Source organism: Arvicanthis niloticus, chromosome 4 (genome assembly GCF_011762505.2).
Source record: "Arvicanthis niloticus isolate mArvNil1 chromosome 4, mArvNil1.pat.X, whole genome shotgun sequence".
In the NCBI taxonomy this organism is placed as follows: domain Eukaryota; kingdom Metazoa; phylum Chordata; class Mammalia; order Rodentia; family Muridae; genus Arvicanthis; species Arvicanthis niloticus.
The window spans coordinates 107,216,961-107,244,869 of NC_047661.1; the positions used below are offsets into that span (position 1 = coordinate 107,216,961).

A 27,909-nucleotide genomic window follows, 5' to 3' on the forward strand; every position below is an offset into this window, starting at 1 on the left:
CGGCTATTAAATGTAACAACTCAAGAAACAGAATCCTTATTCTATAAAGTTAGGTAAACATGGCAGAATCTAACAATTTAGCCAAAAAAAAAAAAAAAAAAAATCCAACCCCATAAATATACAAGACAACTTCAAACGTATGCACCCACTTACATACCCACATAAGAATAAAAAAAAAAAATTCTTACTTGTCTAAGTTTTCTAATAAGGACTGGCATAAAACTGCCAAATACCCAGCTTCTACTGCGTTGTGAGATACATCTAAAACAAACAAGTAGACAGCAGGCTGAGGAGGCCGGAGCTGTGGGGACAAAGATAGTTCCGTTAGCAGCTGCACTGCCTTTAGGTCCGGTCACTGTCATATTACCTTATGTATTTACTGAGAATCTGCACAAGGCTACATGGTCGCTAATGAGAACGCATGGCCTTCTTTATTTCGTTTGCAAAATTCATTTGAGATTAGGACAAAAGGTACTTGTAATGGCTAAGCACGTTAAGTGGTTTTGTTTTATTTTTTAAGGAATATTGACTAACATATCTTCTAAAGTAAAAACATGCCAGGTTATTGTTATATAACGCTAACCTGTCTAATATTTATTTGTTCCTAAGAAAAATTTATTTAATTTTAAAGTTTCTTTCATTCTTAAAAGCAGAGCGAGCCTTTCTCTTCCTTTGTGAGGTCCTAGTGCTGGGAATTGAACCCTGGACCTCCACTGAGCAGCACGCAGTCCATGAAGGCTTTCTTAACAGGCCGCCCGAAGGATGAACTCCTACAGCAAAGCTCATGGCCGACTGCGCTGCACCGAGATGAAGGACTGCAGAGCCGAGCACATGTGAGTTCTAAAGCCGGATGGCACAAGAAACTGTGTAGTTGAGGTGGAAACTGACATGAAAACTGCAGCTAAGTCATCTTAGGCTAAGTTAACACCCAAACTACAGAAACAAACAAGCCAACACCATGAATCTACCAAGCCGCAGTCAGGTGTTCCTGGCTACCTCTCTTTGCCTGCAGCTCCTCAAATGCCAGCAACCAGAGTAAAAACGGCGGAGGGGGAGGGGACCATTATTTTTAATAAAAATGAGAAAACAAAGATGAGCATCATGTAACCTAAAACCTATTTTTAAGTAGTTTGTAAAACCTGATTTTCTAAGTAGAAAAGAACAACAGAATTTTATGACTAAAACTGAGAACGAAACAAGTCAGCCATCCACCTCAGTATCTGTGCTGGAAGATGGTGGTAATTTTAAGACTACTGTTTTGGGCAAAAATATGCACTAGTTTTTTTCTGTTTGGGGTCACTTAACTGTAAATGATCAAAGTATTTATTATTCCTGTTCAGTAAGTAGTCACATGCAAGTGGCAACGAACTCTGGATGCTGTTTGTTCATAAGCTGTGCTCACGTTTCTAAGCTTGAATTCTTCTGAAGACCAAATCAGATCTGGGAAAAGCTTTCATTTGTTACATACAAACTTTCATATTAATATCTTAAAAATTTGGATGAGGATTTACTTAAAAGAACTGTCTCATTGAATTGTGTCCCACAACCAACTGGGACACCGAATAGTTACCATGTAGTCTGAGGAAGCGATGAACTCCACAGTGGAATTCTGAACTTCCGGCCGTTTATGAGGCTCTCCGTAAGACCGAGTCAGGGGGTTGTACAAAAACTCTTCTGGAACTAGAGGAGAATGAAGAATCCAAGGCATATTTAGCAACACACTGGGAGTTGAATACCTTCATCACCAATATTTATGAAAATTACTAAAAAAGAAAACCTTTAACTCTTTTTTCAAGTATATTTTCTGAGAAAACCAGGACACAGGTTGCCTTTTTCCTTAGACTTGCATCCTAATAATAAACCTCACAGAACGTGGGGGTGGGGGTGGGGGCAGAGAAGCACTGGGAAGTGGCTGTAACAGGAAGACACGTGTGCCTACGTATGAGCTCACTGAACCAAACACTCAGAAGCTGGGTCCACGTGTCCACCTGAGAGACCAGCCAGTGTCTTTATATGCCTTTCTACTCCACCTTGGTTTACTCTGCCCTGTCACTCTCTCTGTGGTCAAGCAGATCTTCAGAGATCAGACTGAAGGCTCCTTTGCCTGTGTTGTCTCCATTAAACGTCATGAAAGCTGTTTTTTGGCAATGAGGGAGATATCAGAAAAGATACTGAAAGACTTCCTTCTAGAGCCGAAACTCACCATCATTAACTCTATAGCACAGGTTGCACTTCCATCTCCGCTGATCGATGAAGGACACGAACGGGTTGATGTACGTCCGACAGGACCGGCACCTCACAATGGTGTTTGAGGTTATCACTGGCAATTGCTGCAAGACAATGTAGAGACACTGCTGCAGCACAAACACCCCAGGGAATCAGGACACAAACACATCCGTCCCACGTACAAGACCAGGCAAAGGGACAGGCAGAGGGTCTGCTGCATGGCTGACAGCCGTCCCACAGCAGACGAGAACAGAAAGAAGCCGATCCCACAGAAAATACACCCAAAATTAACTGTCTTGGTTTAATGATGAAGGTTGCAACTGTTTAAATTACATAGTATTTACTGAATGACTAAATTCCCAGGGCTGGCTATGCATTATAATTATTTTCTATTCACTGATACTTTCCATTCAGCCTAACAGGCAAGCTTCCCACAGAAAAAGAATGTGACAGAAAAATGCAGCTTAAGTACAAATGCCTCTGGCTAAATATTTTTCTGAACTTTAAATTTTTAATTTTAGTTTTCTTGGCTAACTAGGCCGTTTTGTCAGCTACTGCTAATGTTATCTGCATGAAATACCAAAAAAAAAAAAAAAAAAAAACAAAAACAACAAACAAACAAAACAAATAAACAAACAAAAAAAACTGGAAGATTCTAGCAAAGCTGCACATGCTGCAGAGAAGGAAACAAGTGCTTTCACTCAGCAGACTCACATTCATAGTCTCCCCACTGCCAGAGGTTATTTAATCTCAACCAGATAACTTTCCGCTGGACCTGGACAGAAGTCTTGAAGTTTAAGCATCGTCCGTGGTAGCTGGTTCAAAGTGAGGCCCAGACTTTCTTACAGAACGCCTCTACTAACTGTGCCCACAGTAAAGTAACTGTGCTTACTGCCTCCCAGAACCAGACTGACTCTATGTCATTTAGGCAACACACAGCTGTGCTTCACATTTGTCCCACTTTGGAGACCCAGGGTGTGGCTACTGCACACTAGCACCCAAAACAAGGCAGCTACTCAGAAGACAAGTGTTGACTCAAATCTTACAGAAACAGTTAACTGTTAAAAGAAAGGTATTACATTTATTTATTTTTATCCTGAATGTGCCACAGTATGTGGGAATGTATGTGGGTGTGCTTGCCATAGCCTGAATGTGAAGGTCAGGGGACAACTTTTGGGAGTTGGTTCTTGGGTTCTGGGGAATCAATCAACAACTCAGAAATGATTATTTCCAACTCTAATTAAATAAGACAAACATTTTTAGGAAACAAAATAATCTGGATACCTTACACATGTATCAGAACCTAAATACTTAAAATATACTTTACCGTCAGGTCTCTGAAGGGATGCAACAACAATCCTAAAGGAAGCTTAGCTTTATTCAGTAAAGCCTGTGTCTGTGGGATACTGGTCAAGGTACATCGAAAGGAACTGAAAAGACACAAACATGCAGGATGTTAGCTAACATGATAACTGCGGCCTCGAAGACCTGAGTGACAACTACTGAGGCAGGTTACTACAGCTATTAGCAGGAAGGGAATTACTCAACCAGGCATGTACAGGACAGCTATCAAAAGACCTGGACCAAGGACCCGACATTTCACTGCTGAGAGTACAACATATTCTACCAGTGAGTTCACTGTACGGCATAAGCAGGAGCTACAGAAACCACCGCTGAAGGCGCCCTATTCTCCACGCCCTTTCCACTTACCTTACTCATCTTCCCCTCTGACCTCGCTCTCACCACAAGACTCACCCAGCTACTGCTTCCTTAGGAGCCCTGGCCCTAAGCCCCACAATCTGAGTGGTGGCTTCTACCTGAGCTCTGTGGCACATTCCTGCTGTGCCGAACACTAGGGACAGGAAGCTGCTGCAGACTGGTGATTCCCTGAACACATTCTGCCGGGGGCACAAAACAGCAGAGAACAACCTGGGAGACCCTGGGCCGTTAGTACAGAGGCCACTAACCAACTCAGAGGCACACCAAGGCTTGGAGACACCAGCTCCACATCTCCAGAAGGCAAGGATGTTCTCAGTGAAGGAAGACCCTATGTGAATTCATACTACTCCAATAAACTGGGGCTGAGAAAAGAAAATTCAGAGAAAAACTATTTATCTAAACTTATTCTTGGAATTACATTAGTGAGATTTACGTCATTTCAAGAAAAGCCGAAGAAAGAATTTTCCAAAGGTTCTGGGGAGATGGCTCAGCAATAAGAGAGCTTCCTATGCAAGCATAAGGAGCTGAGTTCAAATCCTCAGTAGCCATGTAAAAGAACAGGAATGGGCACATGAGCCTTCTGTGGGAAGTGGAGGCAGGGAGACTGCTGAGGTGTGCTGACTGGCAGCTCAGTTCTAGGTTCCGTGAATGGGTGTCTCCAAGGAATACAGCAGAGCGATACAGCAGGATGCCTGATGTGTGTCTATGGTACCATCCCCCCAACACATGTACAGAGTACCACATACATACACACCACCACCCCAACACATGTACAGTGTGCCACATACATACACACTACCACCCCAACACGTGTACAGTGTGCCACATACATACACACCACCACCCCAACACGTGTACAGTGTGCCACATACATACACACCACCCCAACACATGTACAGTGTACCATATACATACACACTACCACCCCAACACATGTACAGTGTGCCATATACATATACACCACCACCCCAACACATGTACAGTACACCACATACTTATACACCACCCCAACACATGTACAGTGTACAACATACATATATACCACCACCCCAACACACATACAATGTACAACATACATATACACCACTACTCCAACACATATACAGTATACCATATACACATATACCACCACCCCAACACATACAGTGCACCATATACACACACCACCCAAACACATATACAGTGTACCACCACCCCAACACATGTACAGTGTGCCAATACATATATACCACCCCAACACATGTACAGTGTACAACATATATATATCACCACCCCAACACACATACAGTGTACAACATACATATACACCACCACTCTAACACATATACTAAGTATACCATATACACATATACCACCACCCCAACACATACAGTGTACCATATATACACACCACCCCAACACATATACAGTGTACCACATACATATACACCACCACCCCAACACATGTAGTGTACCATATACATATACACCATCACCTCAACACATACAGTGCACTCCATATATACACACACCACCCCAACACATATACAGTGCACCACATACATATACACCATCACCTCAACACGCATACAGTGCACCATATACACACACATTACCCCTGACACATATACAGTACACCATATACACATACCACCACCCCAACACATATACAGTACACCATATACACACACCCCAACACATATACAGTGCACCATATACGTACACACCACCCCAACACATGTACAGTGTATCATATACACATACACACATAGTCCCAACACACACAGAGTTGTACATGTACTTCTATACAAACTCAAAAAGGAAAGCCCATATGAACAAAACTTTCAATCAAGGGACCAATACCATACTGCTGATTATTTCTGGGACTCAGGCACTGTTTTCATCCAAGCTCTCTCACTGTAAAGATGCTGTAAAATAAAGAGTACCTACTCTGGGCTACAGTTTAACTTGTTGAGTTCTGCACTCAAGTTGGGTACAGGAGCCCAAATAGGTGTTGCAGGTAAGATATTCTTCTCCTGGGTGAGGTTTACAGGTCTTAGGCTTTCTGGCTGTGGAGAACTCTGAAGGCTTAGTCCTCCTAGACCTGAGGACAGCTGGTTCACCCCTGGGTAATGCTGAGAGAGAAATTCAAGGCAAAAGGAAAATTTTTACAACATGTATGAAAAAAATTTCTGAATACTAGATTTTAATGCAAAGGAAATTCAAGATATTGAGAAAATGTATATCTGGTTTTAGAGTCGTATCTTAACAAAACAGTCAATTTAAAGCATATTAAACATTTCAAAGCAAAACCAACTTTTTTCATAATGTCATACAGTTCAACATCAAAAAATAGTTTACATTAAATAGAGATGATAAATGTTGAAGCATTTCAAGTTCCAACAATTTTCAGGATAAGCTGATACGTTAGAGCAGTGGCTCTCAACCTTCTTAAGGCTGGGACCCTTTGATACAGTTCCTCATGTTGTGGTGACTCCAACCATAAAACTATTTCTGTTGCTACTTCATAACTGCAATTTTCCTACTGTTATGGACCATAATGTAAATATCTGATAGGCAACCCTGTGAAAGAAAGGGTTGTTTAGTCCTCAAAGGGGTCGCAGCCCACAGGCTGAGGAGCACTGCCTCAGGACGCACATGTGTCGAGTTCTCTGTTGCTTTCTGCCCGTGTTATGCTTGTATTATTACTACAAATTCACAGCTTTTTATTAACTCAAAGTAATTTAGTGAATTACTGTCATATTTTAAAACTACTCAAGCTTCGAGTTAAGTAAGTCAAAATTGACCAAAATAGTACCTATGTTTATACTTCCTTTAGGGCTATTTGCATGACCAGTTGTTTGTTTGTTTTATGAACTTTCCCTCAAAATACAAAATACTGTATTTATATAACAACAAAAATATTCAGTTGATATAAAAAGCAGTCCTTAAAGTTCAAGAAACCAAGCCAAGTTCTAGTACCATGAAAAAAATTGTTTTAACTAATTGTACTGACACTTGGGGTACATATCTAAGGACAAAGATTACGAAAATCTTTCATTGTAGTATGTAATTTGGCTTAATTTGATTTGACTTAATATGTAAAATGGCTTTTCTGCATTTTGTCATCACTTTTGTTACCTTAAATTTAAATTTCATTTTGGGTGTGAATGTTTTGTTTGCATGTATGTCTATACACTACTTGTATGCTTTGTGACCTCAGAGACCAGAAGAGGGCATTAGATTCCCTGGAACTGGAGTTGTGTGCCACAGTGTAAGTGCTGCGAATTGAACCCAGGTCCTCTGTAAGAACAGTCAGTGCTCAAACTACTAAACTGTCTCTCCAGCACCAACAAAACAAATCTTACATTTAATAATTTTACACTCATAATAAAAGCTGATATAATTTTAAAATAATTTAAATATATTAGGTGTATATTAAGTATAGTCTGTAATCTATTCTGTAAGCTACAAATGATAGATTCATTCAACTATGGGCCAAAAATTGTATTATTTTGATATGAAAATGTTACAAAAAATATTCAGGGATATCTCATTTCACTTTTCACCTGTAGTAAACATTTTAAATTAGTTTTACATTTAGTTCTTTTGTTGTTATTTATAATATAAACTTGGACAGGCATGTGACTCTAATCACAAACTGTTTGACAAACAAAGGACAAAAAAATAAATACAAAATACACTTTGTGTCTATATATAGTTATCTTCCACATTCCTTAGTACAGGGACCAAGGTTCACTACATGAATGAATGCACTAATTCTAACTAATACATATAGAATGATGACTTCAGAAAAATCACTATCTTACCACCCACTCAGGTAATAGAAGATATACAGATATCACCAAGTGGAAAAACCCACTAGTTAAAACTTAGTGATTAAAAACTGCATGGTATTTGTACAGAGACAGGCAGGAAGATCAATGGACTAGAATTGAAGACCCAGAAATGAACCCACACACCTATGGTCACTTGACTGTTGACAAAGGAGCTAAAACTGTCCAGTGGAAAAAGGACAGCATTTTCAACAAATGGTGCTGGTTCAACTGAAAGTCAACATGTAGAAGAATATAAATTGATCCATTCTCATCTCCTTGTACAAAGCTCAAGTCTAAGTGGATAAAGGACCTTCACATAAAACCAGATACACTGAAACTAATAGAAGAGAAGGTGGGGAAGAACCTTGACTACCTGAGCACAGGGGAAAAGTTCCTGAACAGAACATCAGTGGCTTATGCTTTAAGATCAAGAATTGACAAATGAAATCTCGTAAAATTGCAAACTTTCTGTAAGGCAAAGGACACTGTCAATAGGGCAAAACAGCAACCAACAGATTGGGAAAAGATCTTTACCAATCCTACATCCGATAGAGGGCTAATATCCAATATATACAAAGAACTCAAGAAATTAGACTCCAGACAACCAAATAACCCTATTAAAAATGGGGTACAGAGCTAAATCTCAACTGCATGAGGAAACTTGAATGGCCGAGAAGCACCTAAAGAAATGTTCGGCATCCTTAGTCATCAGGGAAATGAAAATCAAAACAACCCTGAGATTCCACCTCACACCAGTCAGAATGGCTAAGATCAAAAACTCAGGTGATAGCAGATGCTGTCGAGGATGTGGAGAAAGAGGAACACTCCTCCACTGTTGGTGGGATTGCAAGCTGGTGTAACCATTCTGGAAATCAGTCTGGCAGTTCCTCAGAAAATTGGACATAGCATTACCTGAGGACCCAGCTATATCACTCCTGGGCATATACCCAGAAGATGCTCCAACATATAAAAAGACCACATGTTCCATTATGTTCATAGCAGCCTTATTTAAAATAGCCAGAAGCTGGAAAGAACCCAGATGTTCTTTAACAGAGGAATGGATACAGAAAATGTGGTACATTTACCCAATGGAATATTACTCAGCTATTAAAAACAATGAATTTGAGAAATTCTTAGGCAAATGGATAGAACTAGAAAATATCATCCTGAGTGAGGTAACCCAATCACAAAAGAACACACATGGAATGCACTGATAATGGGATATTAGCCCAAAAGCTCACAATACCCAAGATACAACTCAAAGACCACATGAAGCTCACAAAGAAGAAAGACCAAAGTGTGAGTGCTTCGGTCCTTCTTAGAAGGATTAACAAAATACTCATGGGAGCAAATATGACAAAGCATGGGACAGAAACTGAAGGAGGGGTAGTCTGGAGACTGCCCCACCTGGGTATCCATCCCATGTGCAGTCACCAAAGGCAGACATTGATGTGAACGCCAGGAAGTGCGTGCTGACAGGAGCATGATCTAGCCGTCTCCTTAGAGGTCTGCCAGAGCCTGACATATACAGAGGCGGATGCTCACAGCTAACCATTTAACTTATCAAGGGATTTCCAATGGAGGAGTGAGAGAGAAGACTGAAGGAGCTGAAAGGATTTGCAGCTCAATGGGGAGAACAACAATACCAACAAACCAGAGCTCCCAAGGTCTAAACCACCAGCTTGGGAGCACATAGAGAGGGACCCATGGCTCCAGCTGTGTATGTAGGGGAGGGTAACAGTGTCAGGCATAGGTGGGAGAGGAAATCCTTGATCCAGTGAAGGCTGGAAGCCCCAGTGTGGGGAAAATTGTGGGTGGTGAGGTATGACTGGGCAGGTGGGTGGGGGCATATCCTCATAGAAGCAGGAGGAGGGAGAATGGGATAGGGGGTTCCTGGGTGGGTGGGGGAATGGGGAAAGGGGATAACATCTAAAATGTAAATAAAATATCAAAACAAACAAACAAACAAACAAACAACTTAATGAGGACAGTTCAAATGACCAGGAGGTCACCTGGTTGAGCATTAGACAATCCTCACAGCTCAGCAGTGAGGCTGAAGAGTAGGTGACGTCAAGTGTCCTAGGTGACGTCAAGAGCTCCTAATCAGGCCTATGTAAAGAAATAAGGCTTAGCTGTACTAACAATCATGAATATATATTGATATATAAATACTAAATCAAAGACAACATGAATATGATTACCATAATCATGAGCCTATGATTCCTATATGAATATGAATATGATCAAGCTCCTGGATCAGAGGAAACGGAGCAGAGGAAGCAGTAAATGACATGACAGCAAAACGAAGCAATGAGCAATGTAGGTCAGTCTTCGGGGCTGCTGCCTCAGCCTCCATCAGATGCAAGGCATAAATTTAAACTGTAAAGTTTGTTTCAAATTAAAATGATAATTATAACACAAAAGCAAACAAAGTAGCCGTTATTATTTGGCTAGTAGTTTAAACAATCAAATATAAAAGGGCATTTCTAAGATAACTGGGGAAATCTGTACATGCACTGAATTGTAATAGCGTTTAGAAATGATTGTTCTTTTTGTTGGCTATCCAAGAAAGGTCTTTCTCCAAAATTCTCTGCAATAAAGGGTGGCGGGAGAACAAAGACCATAAGGTCCTTCCTGAGGGTTGACAAGTTGGGCCTTTCTCACCAAGTAATGAAAGCCATTGCCTGTCATTACAAAAGAAAGTCTTTAGATTTCATAGCTGAACCACTGGACCACACAATGTGCAACATTTAAAAGGATTTCAGTTGTATCACAGAAGGCTCCTTAAAGCTATAATATATATTCTAGGGCCAGAAGGATGGCTCAGCAGGTAAAAGTGCTTGCCATGCAAGCCTAGTGATCTGAGTTCAGTCCCTCGGATCCATGAAAAGGTGGAAGGAGAGAATCGGCTCCATAACGTTGTCCTCTGACCTCTACTTGTGCACATACACACTAACACAGTCTCTATATACTTATATATAAAATTATACTTATCTATACACACACACACACACACACACACACACACACACACACACACACATATATATATGTTATACATATGTAAACAGGGTATCTATCTATCTATCTATCTATCTATCTATCTATCTATCTAATACACTTAAAATGCTTTGGCCATTTCACTCATTTTCCTGCTTATTTTCCACTTAATAAACAGAAATGAGAACTATTTAGCATACCCCTACTCTATGCTCATGCATTTAAACCATGGGTCTCTAGTTGGTGGCACTGTCAGTGGAATTTACAGAACTCTGAAGGCCATGAAGACTTACTGGAGGACCTCAGTCACAGGGAGCTGCCTTGATATCACCTCTCCTCACTTGCACTTTGTTCTTTTGGTTCCCGTGTCGTGAGATGTGATCAAACAGCTTTCTGCTGGCCACCTCATGGCAGGCACGGCTTCCTCTGACTGACTCCCCTCCAGAATCGTAAGCCAAAGGAAACTCTCAAGTTGCCTTTGGTCACAGCATCTTAATCACAACAACAGAAAACTACCTACCACGGCCACTGAACACAGAGACTGGAGAACACTTCTGTTAATGAAGATTCTCACAGGGTCATTTTTGTATTAGACTCCACATAAAGAACAGAGCCTAAAGTAAATACTAAATTACATTCTCTTATTTTCTGAGGTAACTGTCAGCTTAGCAAGATAAAAAATTTTAAAGCTATCATTAGGGGGTGTAGAAGTGGCTCAATGATTGCAAGCACTGGCTCTTCCAGAGGACCCAAGTTCACTTCCCAGGATTTACACTGGGAAGCTCACTATTACCTATAGCGCCAGCTCAGGTAGCCCAGTGCCCTCTGCTGGGCTCTGCAGTTATCTGTACATACATGGCAAACATACAGACACACATTTGTATAAACGTAAGTTTTAAATTATCATTTAATTTCCTGATTATAAACAAAAACTGCAAAAACCTAAAGAAAACCCAAGCTACTCACTTTCCATCCAGACTCCACCTCGTTAGATTCAGATTATCAGATATGTGCTCCAATGGATACAACTTTTATCAACTTATCACACATGACTGAATACACACCTGGGGATATCCAGAATACACAGGGCCACTGGGATGTGCTGCAGGGGTGGGTGGTGGTGCTGCATTCTGATAGGCAGGCTGCAGAGTTGGGTAGCCATAGCCAAAGGGCTTTGCTACCTTTGCTGGCTGAGCAGCAGCGGGAGTGGGGGCTGCAGACAGAGCCTGGGCGAGGGAGGAGTTAGGTTCCAGGGCACGATCTGGAACAGGGCTGCTTGCTGAAGAAGAATGCATATCTACAAAGAAAAAATTAGGTGTTCACAACCCAAAATTCGGTTGGTAAGCAGTAACCTTTGGCATTCTTTTCTTTTCAGAATGTTTTACTTGAACACATATCAACTAGAAAGAAAAGATCACTAAACCCATGTACAGATCACAGACTTTAATAACTATCAATATTCTGTCAATCTTACTTTATGCATCACTTTGCCTATGCATAATTTCAATAACAAATGCCTCAGATGTTACTTCTAACAATGCCAAACACAGCTAACACAGTAGTGCATATTTTTGGTTTTTAATTCTCCCAGGAGGACTAGGACTAAGAAGCAGAAAATAAAACAGGGGAATTAAGATTAAAAATTAGTTCTTTCTAAACTGCCCTTTATTTGACCCTTAATGTAAAATGTCCATGAAAGTAGTGGCATATTTCTATAATACCCTAGAAATAGGTATTATCTGCATAAGTAAACTGTGGGTAGAATATAAAATATTGTCCTAAACTTCTAGAACAACATCTGGCATCAATAAGTGACTAAGAAAATTTAGTGACTGGATGTTCTTCACTTTTATTTAAACATAAAAGCAAAAATTCCAGTAAAACTGAAAAAAAAATTAGAAAACTTGGCAACATATGTGTGTGTAACCAGTGTAAGATTTAGTATATTGACTTGGTCTTACTTCAAATCAATCTTTAAGTTATAATCTCTTGAACTTTTTGTATTAAAAATGGTATTTCTTACCAGCTTAGAGTCTGCAAAACATGGACTGAAAAGTACATGACTTAATAAAATTTATCATTTAAAAGTTCTCTTGAAGAATCCAACTTTTTATTGACTGTGTTTGAATTTAGAAGACACCTGTAGATAGGCCTGCCACACCTCTCCTTCCCCTCCCCCCCGATTAATTCCTAGGACAAAAAATGTTCGACCACAAAAGACTAAGTTTTTTACGCTTTCTTTCAAAAGCAAGAGGGAGCTGTAACTAAGCTGAGGGGATTACATTTTTCTATTGACTCATGGTCTCGTGACAGGGAATAGTGTTAGGTACACAACGGTACAGCTTCAGCTAAATTTCATCCTAGTGAAGGTGATATTATCAAACTGATGAGGGACCAGAAGGACAAAGTCATTTGTGCTGTTGTTCTGAACACTGAAGTCATGAAGGGAGGGAGTGTGCCACTGTGTGGGTGACAGGAGACAGCAGCACTAGAAGACTGCAGTCTAGGTTCTACTACAATGAAATGGCGTACAACAGCTTGTTTTCGGTTAACACCATCCACTGCCCCTCTGTTCTCCTCATGTAATGAGGTTCTTTTCAGATATAATTAAGAATGATGGCTTCAGAGTACTGTCTCTCACAGGAAATGGGTTCAATTCCAGAGGCTCACGACCCTCTGCACCTCCAGTTCCTGGAAACTCAACTCTCTATTCTGACTAGGAATGCAGGGCACAAAATATATGCAGGCAAAATTTTCTTATACATTTAGAAAAAAATATTAGAAAAATAGCAATGTCTCCAAGACCTACCCCCTGGGTCTACTTGGCTTTTTACCAAGTGGAGGCATCAGGAGCCACAAGGAAAGTAAGGAATCAAATACATACTCAGGGATTAGCTGGAAGGGACTCAAGGACCCATGTGGATCGACAGAAATAGCACAATTTAAGAAGCTGTTTTTTAAAAGAAGAGAAAAAAATATCTCGTTTACTATCAAATGTTTTTTTTTTTTGAAAAAGAAAAAAAAAAAAAACCCACACAGAAAACAACAAATGTCTTCAGGTAGCCAGAAACAATATGAATGGTTGTCATATTACTATATTATAGCTGAGAAATGCCAGGAAAAATGTCTTTTTTTTTTTGGTTAAAAATGCAGCCTGCTTTTGATATGTATTTAGTCGCCTTTACCCTGATGCAGCCAGTAACCTAAAGGAACAGTGTGCAAGCTCGAATCAGCTTACCTGGGTAGCTGCCTCCTTCCAAGGCGTCGTAACTGTTGGGCAAGGGTGAAGCGCTGCTCGTGGTAGAAGAGCTGTCTACACCTAAAAGGAAACCAAACACAGGCTAAGTTCAGTGATGGCGCACCTCATGGCAACAGCTATCACCATGAAAAAGTTGGTGCTGCTCAACTAAAAACACTCCCAACTCTGGTGCCAAATTAAAATGGCTAATGATTTTGAGAGCAGTCTCACACATACAATGACTGATGTTTTAAAAGAAAGACAGAAGACACAGAAGAAATGCACACACGCGCACGCGCGCGCGCACACGCACACACACACACACACACACACACACACACAGAGACTATATGAATGGCTCAAGCAGGTAAAAGTACTTGCCATGACAATCTGACCACTTGACTATCTGAGTTCGATCCTAAGAACAAGAAAACTAACTGTGGGAACTTAACACTGACCGCAACACACTGGCACATGCCCATCCTGACAAAAACACAAATCTAATTTAAAAAAATATTTTAAATGAATAAGAAATAACAGTGGGGAGACTACATAGCTGATGAATGGAATAAAATTCAGTTACACATCAACTTCAAGAATAAACATCAAACTATAAAAATAAGCAAATAAAAATTTAGGGCTAGCAGCTATTTTAATGGGATCACACCAGAAACAGAGCTGATTCACACAATCCTAGACGCCTCTGGAGCTAGAGAGATGGCGTAACAGGTGACCTCAGAGGCCCTGCGGTGGATTCCCGGCACCCACATGATGACTACTAATGAGCTGTGACAGTTCAGGGATCCGATGTCCTCTTCTGACCTCTATGAGCACACAGACACGTGGTGCACATATACACATGAAAGTAAAACACTCAGATACATAAAAAATAAAAACAAACAGACTTTATGGCTTGAGTTTCTTCCAGCATAACATGAAAGTATTTTAGTGTCTCCATTTATCCATGTGCAGAATAGAGATTAAACAACACTCGCCATATTGACTAAAAAAATATAAATGGAAGCCATGCTCACAGACATAAACATCAGACAATAGGGACTTACGGTTTGTGACCATTCAAACCGGTTAGATTAAGAAAAGCTGAGAGGTGCTAGGACACATGGGAGAATAGAACATAAGAGACAGTTCCTTCATTCATTCACTCAACAAGTACTTCATTGGAAAGCTCAGATAAATACACTGCAGTTTACACAGATATACACAGTAGAAAATGCACGTGGCTCCAAAGTGATAAAACTTGAGACCAAAGTGATAAAATAAAACTCTCTGGCAGAGCATTTTCCCTGGCTCTTAACTGACAAACAACCAGGATTTTAGTTTTTCCTTTTTTAAAAAAGAGTGTTTGTTTTACCTTTTCATCAAGTCTAGATCACATGTTGAGCACACTTGCCATGCCTCCGCCCTCCACTGGCTCCCTTTGTTCACACAGTCTTACTTTTGCCTTCATGTCGTTTATATGTGTGTAAGTTTTAACACTCTGTAAATCATGGATGGGAGGAAACATACGCATGTCTTTCTAGGACTGGTTTAACTCACATGATTTGATTATCTCCAGTTACATTCATTTTCTCTGCAAACAACTTAACCACTCTTTATGACTGGGAAAAAAACCCTCCATGTACATTAAAAATCATTTTTATTTACTTAATTCCTATGTTGTTAGACACCATAACTTGATTTTTTTAAAGCTGTATGTAAAAAGAATGGGCATGCATAGTCATCTTTCTCTGAACAGCTTTTAGATAACTCTAAGAGTTGATCAACTAAGGGCACGACTGACAGTGGCTTGTATAGGGATGCTTTATTCTCAGTCAAGAATATGATTTCAAGGCAGAAGACCACAGGCACAGAGTTTGTCCTTCAGCCGTCACATGGCTCACTAGACGGTTCAGGAGGAAAGCCACTTGCCATCAGTCTGAGCACTTGAGCACCTGGAGTGCAGTACTAGTCGTAGTTACTAAGCCGTCCTCTTTGGTGATAGATAGTAAACTATGTATACACTTGCCACTTCCAGTTTTACTGGAAAGTAACAGTTTTTCTGTTTGTCCACATATCTAACTCAAGTACAACGCTGCTGTGCAGGGTCAAAGTCTCAGTGCTGGGCACAGTGGCACACCTATGAAACTGGCACTCAGGAGGCTCAATGCTGAACTCGAGCTTGGGCTGCCTAGTGGGATCCTGTCACCAAAACAGAACAAAAAGGATCATAGTGCTAGCATTTTAAAAAGTACACGGAAGCCGGTGTGAGGGTGCATGCTGTAATTCTAGCACTCAGGAAGCTAAGGCAGAAGGACCATCACTTGTCTAACTACATAACAAGACCCCATCACAAAACACACAGTAAAGAAACAAAAACACATATAAACACAAAAACTGCCAACAGGTGACGGCTACATAAAATGCGCTGTGTCTAGAATAATGGATTACCATTCAGTTAAAAGGAATGAAGAATTCATACTTGCTACAAGGTAAACACATCTTGAAAACATGCTAGTGAAAAAAAGGCCAGGCCAAAAAGGAGAACATATAACACAATCCATACAGTATGGTTCTATTTCAATGAGTCTCTAGAATATGCAAGTCTACAGTCAGAGGGTACGCTGGCGGCCACTGAGGGCTGAGGGGAGAGGAAGAGGAAGGGGCATGGCTCAATGCATACAAGGTTCTCCTTTGGTGTGACAAAAATGTTTAGCAACCTACTTTAGCACACCCAAAAGCTAGCCAGCACCAGAAGAGAGTCGCAGCTGCACAGTACAGGAGGGGTACTATAAAATGCACGATGGCCCAAGTGTTTGTTAAAACCACACAACTGGAGAACACAGAACCCGCCATTAAACAGGGTACATGAAAGGCAGTGAACATATCAAAGGATGTTCAGCATCACCAGCTGCTGGGACAATGGAAATCAAAGCAGGAACACAGTACCTTCACATCCACCAAGACAGCTAACCCCATAAAGATCCGTAATAGCATTTTTTTGGGTAAAAATGCAGAAAAACTGGAAACTTCATGAAATTCTAAAATAATGTAGCTACTTTAGAAAACATTATGACAGTTTCTAAAAACACAGTTACTATATGACCAAGAAATTTCGTAAGATAAATGAAAACAAACCACACTAACACTGACAAGCGTTCATAGGAGCACTACTTACCACAGACAAAAGATGGAAACAACCAATGTCTACCAACTGGGGAACAGGTAAATAAAAATGACAAACAAAACAGACTGGTTCTTCAACAGTGAAAAGGGATAGAGCGCTGATGTGGGGCCAGTATGGATGAGCTCACACACTGCTCAGAGAAAGAAGCCAGTCACAGAATAAATAAGCACAACTCAACAACAAATCAGCAGGTGCTTGAGCTGAGTTGATGAGAAAGGCAGAATGGGGAGTGACTCCTAAAAGATAAGGAAGTTCTCTTTGGAGGTGATCAGAATGTTCTGGAATACTAGTGGGTAATAAAGTAAGAAGACAGTAAAACTTGCTGAGCAGAAATTTAAGTAAGCTAATTTTATGGTATGTGAGTTACACCTCAATAAGACAGCTATAAAGTACCATGGTAAGGCAAAAGGTAGACCTCTATGAGTTCAAGGCCAGCCTAGCTTATGTAGCGAGTTCCAAGCCAGTTAAGGCTACATGATGAGACTGTATCTCAAAACAAACATCAACAACATTCTATGGCATGCTCTATGACCAAGAAAAAGGTTTAAAAGTAACTACTGAGAAATAATAATTCTTGCTGGGCATTTAATCCTAGCACTCAGGAGACAGAATCTGTGAGTCTGAGGCCAGTAGATCTATATAACTAACTCCAAGCCAACCAACGCTACACAGTGAGACCCTCCCTCAAAAAAAGTGGAAGAAGAGGAAATCATAATAATTATTGAGGCTAGAGATGGTTCAGTGGCTAAGAGCACTTGCTATTCTTACAGAAGACCTGGGTGACTTCATTCCCAGAATTCATATGGTGACTTAAAACTGTCCATAACTCCAGTAGAGGGGGATCCAGTACCCTCGTCCTTGGGCCTCAGGCACACACGCAGTGCACATACATTTGGGCAAAATACTCACAAACATTTAATGACTCTGAGACTGGAGAGATGGCTCAGCTGTTAAGAGCACTGACTGCTTTTCCAGAGGATCCAAGTTCTATTCCCAGCACCTCCAGTTGTTCACACCTAAATCTCTAGTTACAGGGGATTCAACACTCTTTGCTGACCTCTGTATCGAACAGGCTCTTCTACACAAGCCTAATACCCTGAGTTAAGACTGTCCAAGGCCAACGTGGCAGAAAGAGATTATTAACTCCCACAAGTTGCCTTTGATCTCCACAATACGCTGTGGCATATGTTTACTCCACATAAACACACACTTATAAATGAATGCCTTTTTGAAACATAAATCTTAAAACAAAAGCAAAATAATTATTCTTGAAAAAAGTAAAGCCAAAAATTAAGATATTTATATCAAATTATTAAAGATCATATGTCTATTTAATCATGAATCTGAGGCTCTTTCATGGCAAGTTAAACGTTAAAATTTTAGCATCTTAAATAAAATCTGTTCGTTTTGAAGTAGACCCAGGGTCCCACACCTAACTCAGAAGCTATTTGCAAGTGGTATCTGCTGAGAAGGGGAAATCAGTTTTCTTCAGTAGAATATAACTTCATCTGTCAACCACATAGGGAAAGCACTCCAGGAGGAGTGAGCTAACACAGGACGGGCTGTGTCTATGTGCTTTTTGGCTTGTGGTGTTTTTTTTTTTTTTTTTTTTTTTTTTTTTTTCTCTCTCTTACTGATTTTCTTTCTTTCTTTTTAGTTTATTTGTCCATTCTGATTTTCATTTTTTGTTGTTTTTCTATTTTTGAGAGAGAGAAAGAGAGAAAGAGAGAGAGAGAGAGGGAGAGGGAGAGAGGGAGCAAACTTGAATCTGGGTGAAGACTACAATGGGAAGATCTAGGAAGAGATGGGACTAGGAGTAGAAAGACTACCATCAAAATAATGAAAACAGTTTAATAAAAGTTTAAAATGCCCATCTTAATACCATAGCCACAGACTTTCAAGTAGGACTCTTATAAACAGTTGTTCTAGCTTATTTAATGACATTTAAGTCTGTTCATTTACTTTCAGAAGTTCAATTCTTGTCACAATAGCAAAGTAGTAACATTTGTAATCACAAATGGACCACTAAGAGTCAGGACCAGTTAACACAATTGACCTTTGGTAAAACCCAGTTTTAATTGATCCATTCTAGTGCATTCATTGGTATTGCATCACTGCTGATACCAATCATAACTGTACTAAACACACATACATGTAAACACATATGAAACCAGTATGTTGATATTCTGAAGACACTTGAAGAAATCTCTAAGACTTCACTATAATCCTAGAGGACTATCCTCTACAGATCCTTCACACTGTAACCCTTCAAACCATGGCTGACACCTGCCTCACACCCTCGATTCTCACACACTGCTGTGCCACTGCCCCCTTACCTTACAATGCAGTTACACCGAAGACCTATTGACCAAGACCCCTCCTTTCCCCCGAGTTCATGACCAGCACACTGCAGTCTGATTTCCTTTTTCCATTTAAGAAATCTTCCCTTATGACAACAGGAAAGCATTTCCTCTCCAGGTAAAGAGAAAATCTGTTTAAAATCTGAAATCACTGCCTTTTCAAGTTGTATTATAATTATGAATGCTGTCTCCCTATTAAGTATTTCTGGAAGCCACTGTATTACTTCTTAGAGCAAAAATACAGACTGAAAACTTATCTAAAATACATGGAACCGGAAAGGTTTCAGTTTGTAAATTTTTCTTTCAGATTCTAGAACATGTATATATAAAAGATGAAGTATCTTTAAATGAATTTAAAGCTAAACATAAACTAACTATATTTCACGTGTACCTTAAATATGGGGTCCAACAGTAATTGTACGTGTTTCTAGTACATGTAGGGTTAATATGTCCACTTGAGTCATCTTGGCACTGAAAACATCTGGCTTTTGTAGTCTTTCACATTTCAGATTAAGGAAGCTCCTTAATCTGTTCCTTTTCAGTGTGAAAGCTACTTTAGATAAACTTTAGATAAACAACCAGTTTTGATGGATTATCCCCCTATAGACCTCAGGTAGCTCAGGTTCCTCAGTCTTGTTACAACCCTAGCATGAGACTAAGAACGATGAGGCCAGGTGGGGACCTGTTCTATGAATGGAGATCCTGAGAAGAACTCCCCTTCAGTCTATATTGGCTCTATGTCCCATCTTTTGAAGCTTTGAAAAAAACCAAAGGAGAAAAAAAGGAGGAGCCAGAATCATAGGAAGCAAAGGAGAGAAGAGCTAAATGAACCACTCAGCTGGACCACACAGGGAAAACCTAGCTCAAGAAGAAATAAAGCCAGCAGACTCTCTGAAGCTGAAAAAAAAACAGGAAAACGGAAGCCTTGAAGAAAAGGCCTAAGCTGTTCTCTAGGGGTCAACAACAACCAAAAATATTTACTAGTACTGTTCAATTTTAAGAAACTAGGGAAACTGAGGTTTTGCTTCTACATAACTCAGATAAAAGATGCAGAAAAATGAAAGGCAGATTCCATGCCCACTACCTACTGGTTGAGAGAAAAAACGGATAGCTCCCATCTCTTGAGTTTCATAGTAACACCTATTATAGGACTGGCAGGATTCATCCAGTGTAGCAGACACATATGAAATATGCACTCGTAAAACTTAAGGGATGTTCTTCATTTTCTCTGCTCTATCTCCCCTTGCCCAAACAGTGCTATATTTACAAGGGATGAAGAAAGATATCAGAGCCCAACAGAAGGCATTGCCACTAGCCAAATCAATGGATTCTCATAAAAGTCCAACTCATCAATATAGGACCCTGAGAGTTTGAAGATATTAATGAATATTAAAGCAACGAATGACAGTTGAATAAAGAACATGGTACTCTGTACTGGAAAGCTAGCTCGGCCACTAGGGTATTTGCTGAGCAATGAGGACCAGAGTTAAGCTCTCAGTACCTACATAAAGTGAAAGATAGATTTCAGTCACATCAAATGCCATCCCTTACATGCCTGTACTTCCAGCTCTAAGAAATCCAAAGCACTCTCCTGACTGCTTGTGCACAGACCCATGCCTCAGTACATGTGCACATACACAAGAATGAAAAAACAAAACCCAGCACATTTGCACAGAAAACTCTCTACAACGTACTCATTAGCTTCAACAGGACAAAGCAGTGGGTTTACAGAGTCAGCCTGGCAGATACCACCTTACAGAATGTTAACATCATCAATATGCGAACACACATCACCAAGGGCATTGCAAATACAATGTTGCTTTAAAATCCTGTCAGAGCTGTATCCTTTAACCCAAGTGTGCCTGTGAACATGTGGCATATTACAGCAGTCAGAGGGTGGAGGTAAGAGAGTTTAAGGTTAGCCTTGGCTATACACAGAATATGAGACTAGCATGAGCTAGATGATACTCTCAGTCTCAATAAATCAAAAGAGCATCAATGAAAAGGAAAACTATGATCTGATCTAATGTTCATTATCAGGAAACACTTCATAAAATAACTGGCCTTTGTGAATGAAGTTCCCAGAAACAAGCCGTACCCGTGTTAAATAATTCTCTAAGACTGACAGGTTTTACAAAGCTGGCCCGCTACAGGCTGAAGTCCAGAATCATCCTGACTAGCTAGAGCCCCCTTACTAGCTGTTTACTTCCAGCCTCCGTGTGTGACCTAGCATCCTAATGACAGTCAGGTAAATCCTTCTGGAATGTACAGAAACTCAGCCTCTGCCAGTGCAACTAGAATGTCGGTCAGATCCCACCTGAGCCCACAGCCAAGGACTCCTCCCACTGACCTGTGCATCCCTCTACCTGATGCTTCCACCAATAGATTTGAAAAGCACCTCGATTATGACTTCCTCTCTTCTGCTACTATCAAACTTCCTGAAACCATTACCACAGTAGAACATAGCATTTAGGGCAACCTGTGTTCATATGTAAGTCACTCACTTTCAGCTTTGAATACATTCTCTTCTTCCCTTTGAACTGAGAGCTTTGTTTGTTTGTTTGTTTTGCATCAACAGAACTACTGCAGACTTACCAGCTAAGTTCAAAGAACTATTGGGAATGGAATGGGTCCAGGGCCGAGAGGACAACTATACAAAGTGAACCTGAGACAATTACTAAGAACTGACCACGAGCTATAGACACCAGTGTTATCACACCAATGTCCGACCTGCTGTAACTGCATGACCCTCATGACTAGGCGACACACATGGCAAGCAGTATTTGGGAGTAAGGTTCATGCCTGACATCTGACTTTCAGACAATGAAGGGAAAAACATATAAAGAATTATAAAGAAGGTGGTTTATTTGGACAAAACATATACTGGAATAACTTTTAAACTTTAAAAATCCGAAATCAAGTTAAATAAAAAATTTAAAATATTTCTGAAAAATAACTAATATTTTTATATACTGAGTAAAGAAAATTTCTTCCTACCTGGCATCTTTTATCCCCCTCAAATCATGTATAAAAGATTTGAATAGTTTTAACAATACACACAGAACAGCAGGTTTTGGTTAGAGAAATTGTAGCAAATCCTTCCATCAATAATAAATACAGTAGGAAGAGACCTGTGGTCACCTAAACTCACTGACGAAGCAGCCTCACTTCCTCATCTCCTCTCAAGTGTTACTATCAGTGGAAGACCTGAACTGTTTAATTTTTAATAGCATTCTACCTATCAAAGCACAAAAATGTAATTAAGCAGGTTGTCACTACACAACCATATGTACTACTTTAGTGAATGGTATGAACTACTATTTCACTAGCTGGAAAACCCTGATGTAGTACTTCTAAGCTTATGCTGACAAGGCCCAAGAGGACCCAGACCCTACAGAACAATCTTACTTCTCTATCACATTAAAGAAAAAAAATCCATATAGCTCATTTTGATTAGTCTGAAGGAACATGCAAAGCAGAAAACATTATTCCTAAGGGGTGCTACGGCAACCAGCCAGGAACTTCAGCCAGGGCTCACTCCTTTGCACACAGCTTGGCAAGACAGGTATGTCTAAAAGAAGAAAACATTCAACCATCATCAAAGACATGATTAGGTCAAGTGAGCCAAGCTCTATAACCCACACTGAGGTGTTCATCATGCACAATCTTCAGACATTGTCTAAAGGCTGAGACTGTAAAATAAAGACAGGTTGAACAAGCGAAGATAGAAACTGTGTGAAGCTAAAGCAGACCTGCTTCCTCATCCTCATCCTCCTCTTCCTCATCATCGGAAGCTGATGACAAGGGAGTTGGTGTGGAGCTAGCTTGATTATTAACATAGTCACCATACTGCATGCCTGTAAAGTGGAAAGCACAAACACAAGAGTCAAACCAACAAGAAAGGCAAGGAAATAAATCTTGACATTACATTAAAAGTGAGAGAGATCTCTGACATTCCAAAGGACATCCCAGCATGCATATTAATATCAGCAGATTATTATCAAAACTGGAACCATTAGAAAATCTAGGCAAAGCAGTTTAGTAAAAGCAATTTTAACTTGAACTAACTGGTTTAAGCATGAAAAAAGAACCATATGTTTCACTGACTGTAGAACCAACAGCAGTGTTCTCAGAAAATATTTCTGAGCTCTGTAAACATTTACCCCCTTCAGCCTTGAGACTGTCGTAGTTCAATTCCTTTGAGAACATGCTTTCCTGGAAGGCAGTGACCATTTCTAGTGAACTACATTTGTACAGCTGTATGCTAAAACACATTCCTTTTGTTTGATAACACCACCTTGATGGTAGCTCAGTCGCCATAACAGAAAAGAATGGTGGTTAACAAACTATATTGGGCTCAGTTCTCTGCTTACCGGGGACACCATGGCTTTAAGTGTAACAATGACAGACATGCTTTTCATTTCCTGAGATGCCCAGTGCTGAGTGTCACCCTACAGCTTACATATGGATGTGAAGTAAGTCCACCAGAAGGTACACTGTGGGAAAGACACACCTGGTGCTCTCCCTGTATAAGGATTATCATACAGTTACTACCTACTAGTATTGCCTAATCTGGGAAAATCAAAATGTAAAAAGTAACAACTAATGCAACTTAAAAATGACAACTAATCTAACTTAAAAATGACACTTGCCCAGCAGTGGTGGCACACACCTTTAATCCTAGCACTTGGGAGGCGGAGGCAGGTGGATTTCTGAGTCCGAGGCAAGCCTGGTCTACAGCGTGAGTTCCAGGACAGCCAGTGCTACACAGAGAAACCCTGTCTCTAAAAACAAAACAAAACAAACAAGCAAAAAAAGATAACACTTTATGAACAGGACTAAATATTTGCTTAGAAGAAAAATCTCAAAGCTCTATTTTGAAAAAGGAAAACTCTAGAAACAGCTGGGATTTCCAAGCTGTTTTTACTGAGTGTTTCAAGAACACTCGGTAAGGCTGGAAATACTCTGAAGTATCACCAATCACAGGCTCTGCCACCTCCTATGTTCCTACGACTATTTTTTGGGTGGTCTGTTTTGTTCATGTGAATAAAGAGAACTCATCTTGAGAGTAAGATGTGGCCAAGGTTAATCTGTACCTAATTAAGATTGATCTTCCCACTAATGTGAAGAGCACAGGAAATCTGCTAGCTTTGCTGCTTTGGGATTTTGTTTTTCTTTTGTCTTTCTGTTGTTTTCACACTGTAGTCCGGGCTAATCTTGAACTCATGTCTCAGCTACCTAAGTGATGAGATTACAGGTATGAACTACCACACCTGGCTAGCTGAAACATTTAATATAGACAAAGTAAGAGTATTCTTTAATTCATCTAATAAAGTAAAACTCAATATAAAATATATTCACGAATTACATGATAAATTGACACCTTCCAAATTCAGCAGCATGGTCTACTAACCACCTACTTAAAACAAAAACTTAGCTAATAACAGACTGAATTAAATATAAATATAAACCATACAAAGATGTTATGGTTAAACAGATCCAATATAAAAGGTTTTTCACAGAAGAAGTCTTTACATTTAATGACTACTTATGTCACACTTCTTTGATGTGCTATTGTTAGTGCTATACTTAATGGTACATTAAGATGACATAGAAGAAAAAAGATATTGTGTTTGCTGTATTAAAGAGAAGCCAATAAACAGGTAAATAAGAGACTCCATTCTTCATGACTGGATTAAGACAGTTTGTTACTCAGGAACTACAATACAAAGCAAATGCATATATATACGTGTGTGCATATATATATATATATATCTATATATATATATATATATGTTTTAAAATAAACATTTCCTTTCCTCCAGATTTAGAGATAAACAAGTTATCTCAATTATTAGAAAAAAATATAAGGTCTAGTTGAGAGAAAATAAGATAACTAAACAATGATAAGAATTCATTCAGCAATGATTTAATTCACTAAAACAAACCTTTAAAGTGTAAGAATATTATTTATTGTAGACTTTTGAATACACTGTGGTTGTCCATTTACTATTAACTAAAAGTCACATACCTTTCTCCCACCATGACTTTAATATGTTCAGAAATTAGCTTACCTTTGCTTGTTCAAGTAAGTTCCACTAAAAGCTTGGAAATATTAATAGATAAGAACATGATATTTCAGAACCACAAAGGAATGAGAATAGCTTTGGAATACGATTGCTCCATTTAAAAGTCTAGTCTCAGGTATGTGCAGTTTATTCAGAAGGCAACAAAAGGGGTAATTCCTGCCACAATCACCAACTCCATTAAAACAGGGATCTCACAGTTCAAATCCCTGCTAAGTGCTAAAACCCACATGCAAGGCTAGGCTAGAGGAAGACTGCCACATCGCCTCCTAGAGCTCATCCTGAAGGCCATCACGGAAATTTACAGGAAACACCTCCTATATTCTAAATCACTGACTTATAAGCTAGGAATTTAGTGAAACCAAGAGACCAAGAACACTGGAGAGGACGTGACATAAGGAAGAGCAAGGCAGTTAACAGACTCCAGGCTTTAAGAGGACACTCCTCCAGCAGCAGCGCTAACAGGAACACTCAGGAAATAAACCAAATAAATAAGATTTCTCTGGAGTTTCTCCTGCTGAGCTCTCTCAGAAAAATCTCACTATTCTGATACTAGCTGGACCTTTGAGGGTATATTTCTGTGGGTTTCATCTTTTCTATTAAAGATGGAACATTGCTATAAGGAAGTTGGAAAAAACCCTCATTTTGTTTCCCTTTTCCAAACCAAATAAATCCATTTCCTTGTCAATTTCTATTTCCTAATGTCTTCTAGAATACAGGGAAGTTAAAATTATGGACCCAGGAGTCAAATTTCACTGGCTTCTTGCAAAAAAAAAAAAAAAAGAAAAAGAGAAGAGAAGAGAAGAGAAGAGAAGAGAAGAGAAGAAAGAAAAAAAGAAAGTGTAAAGAAAACATCTAACCCATCATCCCCCAATCATTACTGTGGTCTGGGGATACAGCTGATGTGGACCACCTGTCCAAGATGCACATGCCCTAGGTCTGATCCCCAGCAAGGGCAAAGTGATACTGAAAAGCAATTCAGATTAAATTACTATTGAATGTCTTCTGCAGAACACATCCTTGGAGATAGCTTAACAAAAGCTATCTACCTTCACCTCCCCACCCAGATACACTGGCAGAAACTGAACTGGTCTCAATAGAACAACCCCATTGTGAAGGACCTTTTTTTTTAAATTTAAGAGTTTAGATTTTTGGAGCAACTTTTATCTTTCCTAAGATGATCTTCAAGGCAACAAACATTAGAACACTTTGCAAGGGTTCTTACAAAAAGGCCAGCTTTGTAAGAACCACTCGCATGCACATTCTGTAGGCACTATCTTTCCACCCAAAGAAGTGCCTTGTTAACAGCTCTGTTCCCGCCTTAGAAAGGACGAGATAACCCTGGCTTCAAAAGTATACTCTGATACCACACTGAGGTCTAAAATCTCTCTGTAGCTACAAAGAAAGTAGCTCTTTCCTTAAATGAGTAATGAAGGCACCCAAACATAAGACTTTGTTTTCTGAAGATGCCTCAGGTATAGGTGAAGCATGTTAGAACTTCTCTGGCATGTTCCACTTCAGAAGCAGAGAGGGTGGGAGACAGGAGTAAGGACAGTGAATGTGCATGCGCATATCAGCCTGTAAACACTACCGTCAGAACTATCAACCTTCAAAGTGTCCTGGGAGAGAAAGCAAAAACAGTAAGAAATACTTAAGAGCAGTGTGACAGTGCAGGGAAAAACTGGGACTCTGCCAGAACTCAGGAGGCAGAGGCAGCTGGATACTAAGTGTGAGTTCAAGGCTACTCTAAACTCACAGTGAGTCCCAGGTCAACAAGGGTTAGTTACATAATGAGACACTGTCTCAAACAAACAAGAAAAGAACTACTGGGACTCTGGGTTCAATTTAGGTTCAGCCATATACTAGTTGTTAGTGCATATGAAGTTATTAACTGTTATGTCCAGTACTGCTGGGTCCTAGAAACCTGACTGGGGCGACGCAGGAATGAAGAAACTACAGACACTGAAGAAATGACAGACACACATACAGAAAAGCTGAGACCAGGCGGGCTTTGCTCTCTCTGACAGAGAGCACTTACTATGTGACCCAAAACTCAGCATGTTTATTATGTACAGCACAAGGAGGAGGGTTAGTCCTGGGCAGTCTCTGTAAGGGAACAGTCTCAGCTGTAAATATCCAGGAAGAAGAAGCTGCAGTTGGGAGGAGGAAGCTGCAGTTGGGAAGAGGAAGCTGCAGTTGGGAAGAGGAAGCTGCAGTTGGGAGGAGGAAGCTGCAGTTGGTGCTTTCTGTACACACTGTCAACATTCGTGCTTGGACC

At 40.0% G+C, this 27,909-nt stretch overlaps 1 protein-coding gene across 6 annotated transcripts in view; it reads right to left on the bottom strand.

Annotated features, from left to right (window-relative positions):
- The window catches only part of Sec24b (SEC24 homolog B, COPII component), a 96,409-nt gene that overhangs the window by 16,705 nt on the left and 51,795 nt on the right, over positions 1-27,909 (bottom strand). For 4 of the 6 annotated variants that reach the window (XM_076933256.1, XM_076933255.1, XM_034499996.2 and 1 more), the window contains 8 exons: positions 23,298-23,402; positions 14,002-14,082; positions 11,828-12,060; positions 5,875-6,059; positions 3,554-3,656; positions 2,204-2,330; positions 1,571-1,680; positions 189-301 (listed from right to left, as the gene is read on the bottom strand). In XM_076933256.1, the coding sequence (XP_076789371.1) occupies positions 189-301; positions 1,571-1,680; positions 2,204-2,330; positions 3,554-3,656; positions 5,875-6,059; positions 11,828-12,060; positions 14,002-14,082; positions 23,298-23,402 (1,057 nt within the window). The remainder of the gene's footprint in view (positions 1-188; positions 302-1,570; positions 1,681-2,203; positions 2,331-3,553; positions 3,657-5,874; positions 6,060-11,827; positions 12,061-14,001; positions 14,083-23,297; positions 23,403-27,909) is intronic. The other 2 variants (XM_034499998.2, XM_034499997.2) reach the window with 1 other exon arrangement.